Here is a 12688-nt window from a genome sequence, read left to right as displayed (position 1 = left end):
CTGGAAACGATATAACAACTTCCCCCTTTCCTGCTAGCTGGATGCATCAGCGGGAGGGAGTCATCCTGCACCAGGCACATGAGGGCAACGCCCGGGAGCACTGGAGCAACAAGAGAGGTAGGGCCTAGGGCTTCATGCGGCAGAAGCGCCATGCTGGCTCGCTGTTATGTGAATGAATGCATGAATGAATGAATGAAACTTACTTGAAGGCTCTCTCAGATACAGCCAAACCCAGTAACCCGTACAACAGTCCCAGGGGACTTCACAATTAAGTTCATGATGCTGGCTCTTTCAATTTCATCTATTCCACCATTAAAGTTTGCTGAGCAATGTGGACGTACTGACACACAGCAGGCCCACAATAAACGACTGTAAAAACAATGAACCGTATGTTCTGGAATACGGTTGAAAGCTATGACCCCGAGGATGCAGATGGTTTTGTCAGAGCACCAGGCACAGGAGGTAAGGTTCCTGGGGCTACAGACAAGATGGAATAAACCGATGACCAGAACGTATGCAGTTGTGCACAATGAACTGTGCTTCAAGGGAAGATGAAGACGACGGAGAAGGCCAGTTGGGAGAACAAAGGCGGTAAGACCGTCATTCATTTCTTCCTCTTTCCGCCTACAGCCCAATGAAAAGGAAGAGAACCGGGTTATGTTTAGTTGGAGGACCCGGGGTGAGCTTGCATTTCTCTTCACAACAGTTTACTGGGCACACTGGATTTAAAAAGATCTTGTTCCTTTGGTTTGGTTCCACTTAAGGGAAAAATCATTTTGAACTGTACACACCACCAATAATTCAATTTAAACAGAGTTGCTCTCTTTTCACATCATCTTTCTCTCTCACTTCTTAAGACAAAGAGACAGTATCATTGATCTTCCAAGTAAAAACTTTATTTCTACTCACACCTTTCCAGATGTTACATAAATGTCCTTTTTGTCTTAAAAAAAAAAAATTAAAGATTTTATTTACTTAAGTAATCTCTACACCCCACGTGGGTGTAGAATCACATGTTCCTCTGACTGAATCAGCCAGGTAACCGCCCCCCCCCCAAAATTTTTTTAAAAAGAGGCACCAGGTTGGTTCAATCGGAGGAGCACGTGACTCATGATCTCGGAGTCGTGAGTTTGAGCCCTACGTGGGGTGTAGAGATTAGTTAAATAAAACTACAAAAATAAATTTTTTAAATAAAAAAATAACTGTCCTTTGCTGATTTATCTGCATATCTCAGGCTCTCTGATCCCTTAAGATCCCTTCATCAAAACCCTAGCTTAGGCCATACCACCTCCAATCTTTCTTGCCAGTTAGGCACCGTCCCCAAGGGTTACTTTAATGATAGGACCTCATCCATTAGGGCTGACCTTTGTTACAGCACAAAAACACATCACGACAGCAACTACACAAGGGGCTATCAAAATACTTTATGGACTGATGGCTCAAAGCTAAATCTCCATCCTGTAAGCCAAAGTTGTTCACGGTTCTCCCCACTGCCTTGGTTCCTCTAATTCCTTACTCCCCTCATCTTCCCAGGCAGATTTACATTCACTGGTCTTTCTACTGGAAGAAACTTAGGATTCAGGTCCTGTCCTGCCTGGATTCCAAAATTTCCAATGTACAACCTATTCAACCATTTGTTCCCACCTCCTGAAATGCAAGCTCCCCCCTGACTCCAGGCAAACGATTATCCTTCGGCGCTCACATTCACCCTCCCTCTGTCCTGATCCCTTCCAGCCCAGACTCTCAGAGCCTATCACTTTACCTGATATACTAAAAAGAAAACAGGCTCTGGAATCCAGAGGGCAGGGCTTGAATCTTTTTTCTCTCCCCTCTAGAATGTAAGCTCCATGAGGGCAGGAATTTTTGTCTCTTTTGTTCAATGTTAGATCCCCCAAGATCCCAGAACAAGGCCCACACCTAGTGGACACCCAATAAATACTTGTGGAATAACTGTATAAACCCCACCACCTAGTCTCAATGTGACTATGGATAAATTTCTTACCACTTGTAGCTCCATTTATTTACAAATTGAATACTCATTTCAAAGCAGAGTCTAACACATATTAGGAACTCAATAAAGTGGTCCCACTTTCCTATTTCCAATAAAACCTCATACCTACTATTATTCCACTCATAACACTAGCATTTGTGATCATGACTTATTACCCAGCTGGGAGCTTCTGGGAAGTAGGGAAACTGTCACATTCAGTCCCAGTATCTAAAAGGAAGAAGTTTCCTAGTATTGTGCACATTAACCCCAATAGTACATGTCAAGTATCTTAATAAAAATCAGTTTCTTCTCTTCCCTCTTGCAGTCTCCTTTCACCGCCAAACTCCTTGAAGGTATGTCTTCATCCATTTACCCATTCCCTTCTCATCACTTTGCAATCTGACTTTCCTCTCAATCTCCCTGTTGAAACTATTCTCAGGTTTATCAATGACCTCTTGCCAAATCCAACGGCCCTTTCTTGATTCTCATTCAACTGTGTGACAACACAACTGCCACCTGCTTCTAGAACTTCTGAAAACCTTTGGACTCAGAGACAGTGCCCATTCCTAGCTCCCACCCAATCTCTTTACCATCTCCTTCAGCTGCTTCTTTTTCTCTTTGGCCTCCTGTGAGTTACACCAGCACTCTGCTTCAGTCTTGTGGTTCTCATTCGCTCCCTCAATGAGCTCTTTATTCTTGTAATTTCGCTATACCCTCTATTTTGGTGATGCAACTTCATTAATTCCTAACCTGCATTCAGGTCCAAATGTGAAACTGCCTAAGGGACAGATTCGCCTGGATATTCCACCATCACCTCACTCTCAGAAGTAATATGTAGAAATATACGGGTGTAGGAGTCAAGAGACGAGTTCCTGTTCCAGTCCTACCACTAACAACCTGTGTCATTCTGGGCATGTCTAGTCTTCGGTCTCAACTGTGAAATGAGTCAAGATTCAACCTCTAGAAACCCTTCCAGTACTAACATTTCCTAAGTCTACTTGTAGTGTCATCAAAATGAATCCTCTCAATTATTCCACTTCTCTGAAATCTCTACCTCTCAACCTCTACACCTCCCAACTCTATCTTCCTTTACACTATATCCCCAAATCCTATCATTTCCTCCTATGACTCAAGCTCCTCTTTTGGCAAAGGCTGTTACTCTAGTGAGGCAGAATGTACAGGAGAAAGGTCTTCCCCAACAACTGGGGCCCAGTTTTGCAATGACTCTTAACAGCATGAGTAAATCATTTTACTTCTCTGTGTCTCAGTTTCCTCTACAAAACCAGGCAGGTAGGTGAAGTGATTTTCTAGCTCTAAAATTCAATGACTCTTTAACAATTGAAAATTTCCTGGATATTTAAATTGGCCAAACTTGCTAGGTAACCCATTCGTCCCTTGGCGTAATTTAAATTATACAGGACTGGCTAAAGAACAGATCAAAATTTATAATGATAAAAACATTAAAGCAACTTGCTAAGGATTCACACGAAAGCTTTCGAGGTTTGGGGTTTTGTTTTGAGGGGTTTTTTTCTTGGGTGGGGACTGGGATTCCCCCTAATTGCAATGAAATTACTCCCACTTCTCAGGAATCTTAAAGTCTAAAGATCCAACCTCCAGGAATGGTAGTAGAAAAACTTTTAAGTGGCAACCTTACATGCCTTCTCCCTTTAGTGAAGCAATTCTTCCCCAAGATCTATAAATCTACTCTGACACAACAGTAATGCTCACTTATATGAACAGTTAATGTTCGTTTATATGAAGAGCTAAGGCTGTATTGTGTTTATATGAATAACAGAGACATTTTTGTACACATATAGAGATGTGGCCTGACCATAGTCACATCTGTCATCCATATACATATAAGGGAACTTAAAACCTATGTTCAAAAAAAAGTGTGTAGGACAAATGCTCTTTCATACTGCCAATTCTGATTATTGCTGTAATAGCTCATAGTAATACTGAAACAGCCATCACTTCAGGTATGTAGGAAATGCTGAAAATATCTGGATAATTAAAGTCTTTTAACAGTTTGTGTGGAAGCTACAATCTTTTTTCCAATTACTTTTAAAGTACTGATTTATCCTTTACTTTTGGCACAACACACCTTAATCCAGACTCACCAACAGGTCTATATACACCTGTTCAAATAATCTCTGTGATAACTGCATTCAATACACTTAGCTCTGCACCAAAATAACAAAGGCAGACAATCCAAGTAGAAAGTTGAAAGACTTAACAGGTGAAACAAATTATCACAGGGAAGCATTTGTAGAGACCTAGCAAATTACAGCATTAACTCTTCCTAGAACGATCTAACTTTGAATGTTTAAAAGACTTTTTACAACGTAGTTCCACAGGCTAAATTAAAAATAGGTGAGACTACTGAATCATAACTGGGCTTTTCAGGTCTATGGAAAACATAACTTCTAACAAATAAATTCTATCAGAAAAGCATTATAGGGGGGCACCTGGGTGGCCCAGTCAGTCGGTTAAGCATCTGACTTCTGATTTCGGCTCAGGTCATGATCTGGCTGGTGAGATCGAGCCCGTCAGGCTGGTGCATTGACCGTGCAGAGCCTGCTTGGAATTCTCTCTCTCCCTCTCTCTCTGCCCCTCCCCACTGTGCGCTCGCTCGCTCTCTCTCTCTCTCAAAATAAACAAACTTAAAAAAGCATCGTAGGAAAAAAAGTTTAAATTCCCCTCAAATATTTGAAAACACACCTGAACGGGGATAAATTCAATGAAACTAGTTAACTGGAAGCAGTTGCAACTGCTACTTCAGAAAATTCATACAGAATTTAGTTGATCAATTCGACAGTGTAGACCAGGGTTATTCAACCTGGGCATTACTGGTATTTGGGGCCAGGTAACTCTCTACTGTGGGAAGCTATCCCATTCATCGCAGGATATCGAGCAGCAACTCTGGCCTCTACTCACTAGATACCAGTAATGCTACCCCCTGGTTGTAAGACCCAAAAATGTTCCCGGAAATTGCTAAATGTCCCACCGGGGCATAATCACCCTGGGTTAAGAACCACTAGAGTAGAGCCAGCCTCGGTGCTCATCTTTACTGCTCAGAGAGTTCCAAAAAGCAAATAAACTTCAGTTTCAGAAACATTTCTACTAAGTATAGTGTATGACTCAGGGTAAAGTTATGACCTGAGTTTTCCACTCTCCTTTTGAAACACATTTAATAAAGGGCAAGAGCAACACACCCAAAAACAGAGGCATATCATTTCATGCCTTGTTCTCGCTGGCAGTCTTTAAAGTTCCTAATTCAGACAAGGCCAGAGAAAACACATCATCATATGTGAGGGTAAGTACACTAAGACCTCAGCCAACTCCAACTGCTGGGTGTGGTTCCATTTGCTCATGGCTGGGGAGTGCTTTTATATACTGTATTCTATTCTGTCTTAAGGCAGTAAGTAGATACACATATTTTTTTAAGTTGTCTCAATGAAAATACTACTTATACGAAACAAAAGAGAACACTGGGGGAAATTTACATTCTAATCAATTCAAGGGCTTAAGAGGAATTTTTTCTCAATTCATCTGCCATAAAAAAAAAAAATCTGTGTACTTTAGCACAGAATGCTGAACAAAACCGTATTTTCCTGGTCAGTTTTGTAGTGCTTTATGAACTTATAAAGATAACTATGACTAAACAGTACTGAAGATTCAGAAATGCAGAGACCAGGCTGAATCTAAAAATGACGCCAGGTTGTATTATATAAAAAAAACATTTTTTTAATAGAATGAGTTCAATATTCATCCTATTTGACTCTTCCCTAAAAATAAGAAATCACCAAAATCAATTTGGTTACCTGAAGGTTTTATTTGTCTGTGTTCCAACTGAATAATGCTTTTTTAATTGGCAATATTTGACTTGGATGCCTTATCAAGACATAAAAAGTTTTTTCACCTACTACACCAGTAAAGTCTATTTCCTAACTTGTAATATACTTTAGCTGTGAAATATATCAAGTTCTATCAAAATACATGCTACTAAAAAGTATTTTTTACAAATTTGCAAAGAGCATCAACTTCTTAATACAAATACTGATATTACGGGGACACCTGGGTGGCTCAGTCGGTTAAGTGTCTGACTTCGCTTCAGGTCATGACTGCCAGGTTCAGTTCAAGCCCCACATCGGGGTCTGGGCTGACAGCTCAGAGCCTGGAGCCTGCTTCAGATTCTGTGTCTCCTTCTCTCTCTGTCCCTCCCCAGCTCTGTCTCTCAAAAATAAACATAAAAAAAATTTTTAACGCATATTGATATTACAAATTATAGTTCCCATAAAGTAACAAATCAATTCAAATGTAAGCAACCACCTACAGGGAAATTTTAGTATACATTAGTACGCAAATTAGAATTACTTGGGGTTAACTGTTGGCTGGCCCCTGGATGAAGTAAATCAGAATCAGTGGGTCCCACACATCATCAGGTTTTAAACACCACAGGTTTTTCTAATGTGCAGCACTGAGATAGTCGGCTCTACAGTGACTAAAGCTTTTTTTTTTTCTTTTAAACAAAAGCTTTCCCCTCACTTCCCCCTTCCCCTGCCATGTTTTTTAGACAATATATTCCTAAAACTTCAGATAACTTGGGGAAATGTTTTCAAATACAGATTAACTTTAAAACGCATCTGTTGGGGCGCCTGGGTGGCGCAGTCGGTTAAGCGTCCGACTTCAGCCAGGTCACGATCTTGCGGTCCGTGAGTTCGAGCCCCGCGTCGGGCTCTGGGCTGATGGCTCGGAGCCTGGAGCCTGTTTCCGATGCTGTGTCTCCCTCTCTCTCTGCCCCTCCCCCGTTCATGCTCTGTCTCTCTCTGTCCCAAAAATAAAATAAAAAACGTTGAAAAAAAAAAATTTTTTTTTTAAATAAAATGCATCTGTGTTACCTAAACAATTTCTCAGTTCACAAGGCCAGAGAAACTTAACAGGCATGCCTAGTCATTATAGGCAAATTTTAAACCGGTTCTCAAACAAGTTCACACAACCCAGGTGCTTCGTAGGAATCTTAATGGGCGCCTGTGTGGCTCAGTCGGTTGGGCGCCCGACTTCAGCTCAGGTCACGATCTCGCGGTTCGTGAGTTCGAGCCCCGCATCGTGCTCTGGGCTGATGGCTCAGAGCCTGGAGCCTGCTTCTGATTCTGTGTCTCCCTCTCTCTCGGCCCCTCCCCCGTTCATGCTCTGTCTCTCTCTGTCCCAAAAATAAATAAATGTTAAAAAAAAAAATTAAAAAAGGATACTAACCAAACTGTTAAATGACCTAGCACTGGGGATATGGGGAGGTCAGACAACTTTATACTGATCTCTTGCTTCTTACAATTCTCTATTATCTCATTTTAAATAATGAGTGTGCATTTAAACTTTTTTCTAAGATTTAGAAATCATACGAAAAACACAGTGCTGCAACGCAGAAAATCAATTTTAAAAAGCCCATTCGAAACAAGTCCTATTTAGTGAACGCTAAGAAAATTATGCCAGTACACACATTTATCCCCTATCGTTATTTTCCTTAATTTCACGATTATCCCAATGAGATAGTAAACGGTAGCTAATAAAACAACGTGCTGCACTAGTGTTATTTCTTTTCTTACAGAGATCCGTTTCATCCACCCGTTTCCTATACAGGTGGTAAAAGCAGAAACAGGAATTTCTAGACTACAAGGCTAGTTTGGTACAAAGTCGAAAAAAGCACTAATTTGAACTTCAGGTCACTGCAACACTGAACACCTGACAGATTAAAACCACGTAGGTTTTGCTTCTCCAAAGGCAAGCCAAAACGTGAAGTGACGTTTTGGGGTCCGTTAGTTCTTCTCTCCCTTTCACAAAACATTGCACCCAACTTCGCACTCAGATTCGAGGGCTCGGATTTAAGATTCTCCAAACAATGTTCTTTTTTTTTTTTTTTTTTTTTTTTTTCTGCTTCTAGGTTTCTCGAGTAAAACTTTAGGCGATTTCAGTTTACACACAAGCCAAGAACAAAGCTGGGTAAAATGACAGATGAAGTATCTATCCTTCAACCTATGGTCTCTATTTGATTGTTAATACTTTTGCTCTTTGTTAGGTCTTCGGGAAAGCCTCGGCACAACGTCCGGTGCCTAACGTCCTAGAAGAACTTCCTAAAGACCAATTCAGGCCGCATTCTTTGATCTCGTTCATGGAAAGAAGGGTGATGTTAAAATCCACTCTCCTAATACTTGTCAGCGCCTCGAGGTCGTTAGAACGAAAATAAAGCTTCCAACTCCAAGACTTCGGAGTCCGCCAGCGCCTTGCCAAAGGCTGAACCTAGACCATCTACCTTCCCGCTCCCTGGGCCCCCGGATCCCGGGCCGCGAGCGAGAGAGCGAGCGAAGTGCCGGGCAGGGAGGGGGGGGCCGCAGCCCCGGAGCGCGCGCCGCTCGGCCAGGGCGGGGCCGGCGGGGCCGCAGTTGCGGGACTCCGCCCGCCCGCCCGCCCCACCAGCCTTCGCGCACTGCGGGCCTCCCCGGCGCGCAGGGCCCGACCCCCGAAGGCGGCCGCTCCCAGCTGGGAGCCAAGGCGCCGCCAGCGCCCGATCCTCGCTACCAGCCCCCGGCCCCGAAGTCGCGGCCGAGAGTACCCTGGGCAGGGGCGCGCGGTACAAGCCCCGGGACCGAAAGGGCGGCGGTGCGGACGGGCGGTCTCCTTGGAACTATAATCAGGAGGGCGGCGGGGGCGGGGGAAATTGGGCACCTCACCTGCTCCTCCCGATGCAGCCGCTACCGCTCGCTGAGGGGACAACATGGAGCCTCCGCCTTCAGCACAAGCAGCAGGGGCGCGGAGAGGGGCGGGCTGAGGCGAGAACGAACCGGGCCCAAGAGGCGGGAAACGGGCGGGGCCTGGGCTCCAGAAGAAACTGGGGGGAAGGAGGGGTACGCAGAGCTTGGAGGGAAAGAACACGGGGCGGGTCTGCGAGGCGCGGCAGGCGCTTGGGCGGGCCGGGGGTGGGGGAGGCGCAAGCGACCGAATCCCGCCCTCCCGACGCGTGTGCTCGTGCGCGCGAGCGCGCGCGCCGCTGGCTACCTGGGACTGCGCAATGGGGGCGGCTGTCCGTTGGGAATTGTAGTCCGGCGCTCTGAGTCCCAGCCTGCGGTCCCTAGTCTGCGCACTCATCCGGGGCGGGGAGGAAGCGGAAGAGAAAGGACTTGGCGCGGCTCTTCGACGACTGAACTACAACTCCCAACAGGCCACGCGGGGAGGGGAGGAGCGAGCCCGCTCAAGCCCGGGCCCGCCCGCGAGCCCCGCTGGGATCCTGAGCTTGAGGCACGGTCCGGGGCGAGGGATTTGGGGTAACCGGCCTTCAGCCCCTACCCGCCGCGTTTGAGACGGTTTCGGTGTCTAAGGACGGAAGGGAGGCCTCAAACCTGGATGACGTGAGCGTCACTGGTTTTTTAACGATTTTGACTTCACAAGGAGAGGAGGTCGTGACTTCATTACCACCATCATCGGCTTGACCCCATAATCCCCTGCCTGGCCAAGGCTGGTGGTGAAGGATCACCACCGCCCTGATAGCTAAGAAATTCCAATGAGTCTCCTTCCACAGGCTTTGTCCAGCCTAAGCTATGGCCATGTCTGGTAAATGTCAGATTTACAGGAGCTTGCTTTGAAACTACTTTTGCAAGCACAACTTACTGATCAATGCAAAAGCAGGTTCTCCAAAAATGCTTTTATTCACACTTCACATATGATTGAGAAAATGTCAGTTGCCACAGTTGAAGAATCTTGTTATTTTGGATTTGTTGGGGTAGGGGCAGTTATCGGAGCTAAGTAGCTGGTGGAGCTTATAGGAGGCTAAAGCAGCCATCCCAGCACCACCACCACCTCTTGGTATTACCATTCCCTCATTCATTAGACAAATTATTATACTTTCTTCTGCCTTTGCCTTAACTATTATAACCTACCCAGAACCTCCTTCCAGCTACCTGTAGGCCTTGCCAAGCCTTTGAGCTGTTTTTAGTGCCTGAGTGATTAGGACAGAGGTGAAGAGATAGAGATAATTCTGCCTAATCTTACTAGAGAGACCATGTTTAGATTTCTTTTCCCCTGCCTTCCTATTCTTCCCAAACACTCAAGATCACTTGAATACTCTCCTTGAGGCTTTAGATGTAAGAGTCTAGATCTGGGGCGCCTGGGTGGCGCAGTCCGTTAAGCGTCCGACTTCAGCTCAGGTCACGATCTCGTGGTCCGTGAGTTCGAGCCCCGCGTGGGGCTCTGGGCTGATGGCTCAGAGCCTGGAGCCTGCTTCCGATTCTGTGTCTCCCTCTCTCTCTGCCCCTCCCCCGTTCATGCTCTGTCTCTCTCTGTCTCAAAAATAAATAAAACGTTAAAAAAAAAAAAAGTCTAGATCTAGTCCATTTAGGCCAGCAAAAACCTAGACAGGGACATCAGGGCAAGTGGCTAATGGGGTTTCACACTAGGTGTGCAGGCCCTACAGGATGTGTCACAGCTACAGGGCATTATGTGGCATGCTCAGAAAGAGAGAGGGGCCAAAGGCCAATGACTGGTCACAATTGCAACATACAGTGTAAGAATTTAAAATTGGACATACATCCCAGAATTCTCTAGACCCTTTCCTCATCCATTTTCATTAGACTTCTTGCCATATGACTTATTATGTTTTAAGTAAAACATAGTCTTTTAAAATATTTACTTATTTTGAGAGAGTGTGAGAGGGAGAGATAATCCCAAGCAGGATCCACGCTCTCCACACAAGAGACTGAGGCAGGGTTCAATTCCACAACTATGAGATCATGACCTGAGCCAAAATCAAGAGTCAGATGCTTAACCCACTGAGCCACCCAGTTGCCCCTAAGTAAAACATAGTCTTTTCACTTCTCTTCCCATCAGAATAGGAAGTTTTGTCTGTTTTTGTTCACTGTTGTATCCACAGTGTTTCAAACAATGCCAGGCAGATAGTAGAAACTCTAATATTTATTGAACAGATAAATAAAGAAGGGATATGTGACACCTAACGCTGCTCACTCACTTTCTTGCTCCCTTAATATTAAGTCCCGAACTTCTGCTTTTGAACAAAATACCCTGTTCTATTTTAAGGGCTCCCAACGGAGATCTGCTGAAGTCCATCCTGTCAGGAAGTGACCAGTAAATGCTGACATTACATCTGTCTCAATATAATATCACCAAAGTCAGTGTTAGTTGCATTTGGAACAACAGTACAAATTATAGGTAGATTTTAAGGATTAGTCACACTCAGAAAACTCCTATAAACGAGAAAAAATGGTTTGTTGTTAGTGTCATTATTTCTTCGCCAATAACCAGGGTCATCAAAACAGTAGACATTTAAAATGCTCAATATTGATAATACTGATTACAGCCTGCCTTTAGCCATCTCACTCTGAATTGAGTCATGTGGTATGACCAGAGTCTGTGTTTTCCTTGTGGTTTTCCAGAAGCAGGTGACATGTAGACATGTTTGAATGGCTAAGGCCACAGTGTTTGGGGTCAGACCAGCCTGTCTTTGAATTCCGGCTCTGCTGCTTACTAGCTGTGCAAACTTGGGGGGAGTTACTAAACTTCTTTGAACTTATTTCATTATCTCCTGCCAAATGATTCGAGTTGTTGTGGGTTAAATGCGATGTAAGTATTGGGCAATTATGACTGATGCATAGTTGGTGCTCAAATATTGGTAACCGGAGTCATTTGGGAAAAAGCAAAAACAAAGTCAGAAATATTCCAGATAACCAAGTGTTTTATGAAGCACACAAGTAACAAAATTGTTTTCTGCAGTGACATCCACTGTGACTCAGGTCCCAAAGCTTTCCAAAAATAGCTTTCCAGAATTGTTATGTGCCAGACATAGTGCTAGGCCATATTGCTGATATATGAGTAAGACACATTCCTGTCCTCCAGAGACTCACAGTATTATGGGGTAAATAGCCAAGTAAATAATTATCACTCACTGTGACTGTGCTGGGACCCAATTCAGCCTTTCCTCCTACCGCCTACTCCTAAGATCCACGTTTAAGCAACAGTCTGGGGCCTTGGAAGGGACAGACTGGACTACTGGCATCTCTGGGTGTCATTTAAATATCTACCTTACTTTGCTCTGTGTATAAAATGAGCTATTGACTTGGTGGCATAGTTTATGAAAAGAAAATAGTCAACCCCAACTGACAGGGTGTCAGAAAGTTGGAGGGGTGCCTGGGTGGCTCAGTCGGTTAAGCGTCCTACTTCAGCTCAGGTCACGATCTCATGGTTCGTGGGTTGGAGCCCCACATCGGGCTCTGTGCCGACAGCTCAGAGCCTGGAGCCTGCTTCGGATTCTGTGTCTCCCTCTCTCTCTCTGCCCCTCCCCTGCTCATGCTCTGTCTCTCTGTCTCTCTCTTTCAAAAATAAATAACATCAAAAAAATTAAAAAGAAAAAGTCGGATATCAGGCCCTCAACGTGGTGGTAACACAGTAAAATCTCAAAACGTATCAGCTGCTTCATCATTGTTATTTCAGCCAACAGCACAGCTATCTGTTTCTTCAAAAAGATACTAGAGGGGTGCCTGGCTGGCTCAGTCAGTTCAAGCCTCATATTGGGCATGGAGCCTACTTAAAAAAAAAAAAAAAAAACGATACTAGAAAAGACCCTTAGAATTTACTATTAAGGAAAGGAAGCAACAACCTGTGTATAGCATGCTATCATTTATGTTAAAAAGAGTGAAT

At 44.3% G+C, this 12688-nt stretch overlaps 1 protein-coding gene and 1 long non-coding RNA gene across 3 annotated transcripts in view; one reads left to right on the top strand and one right to left on the bottom strand.

Moving 5' to 3' along the window:
- The window catches only part of ATL3 (atlastin GTPase 3), a 49442-nt gene extending 40138 nt beyond the window's left edge, over window positions 1-9304 (bottom strand). Inside the window, exon 1 of one of the 2 annotated variants that reach the window (XM_086677113.1) lies at window positions 9041-9304. Coding sequence is in view for 1 of the 2 variants with exons in the window: in XM_086677112.1 (XP_086533238.1) it covers window positions 8716-8761 (46 nt within the window). In the remaining variant the exon portion in view is untranslated. Of the gene's footprint in view, window positions 1-8715; window positions 8946-9040 lie in introns of those variants that run through there. The other variant, XM_086677112.1, reaches the window with a different exon arrangement.
- LOC147576403 (uncharacterized) lies at window positions 5197-8248 on the top strand. Its single transcript, XR_015240755.1, has 2 exons — window positions 5197-5306; window positions 8064-8248. It is a non-coding gene; the product is annotated as an uncharacterized LOC147576403 (long non-coding RNA).
- Window positions 9305-12688: the final 3384 nt, after the last annotated feature.

This window comes from Puma concolor, chromosome D1, assembly GCF_028749965.1.
Source record: "Puma concolor isolate L17-30 chromosome D1, mPumCon1.1.hap2, whole genome shotgun sequence".
NCBI lineage: Eukaryota > Metazoa > Chordata > Mammalia > Carnivora > Felidae > Puma > Puma concolor.
Note: the sequence above shows the minus strand (reverse complement) of the source record. Positions and strands in the feature narration are given on the sequence as shown.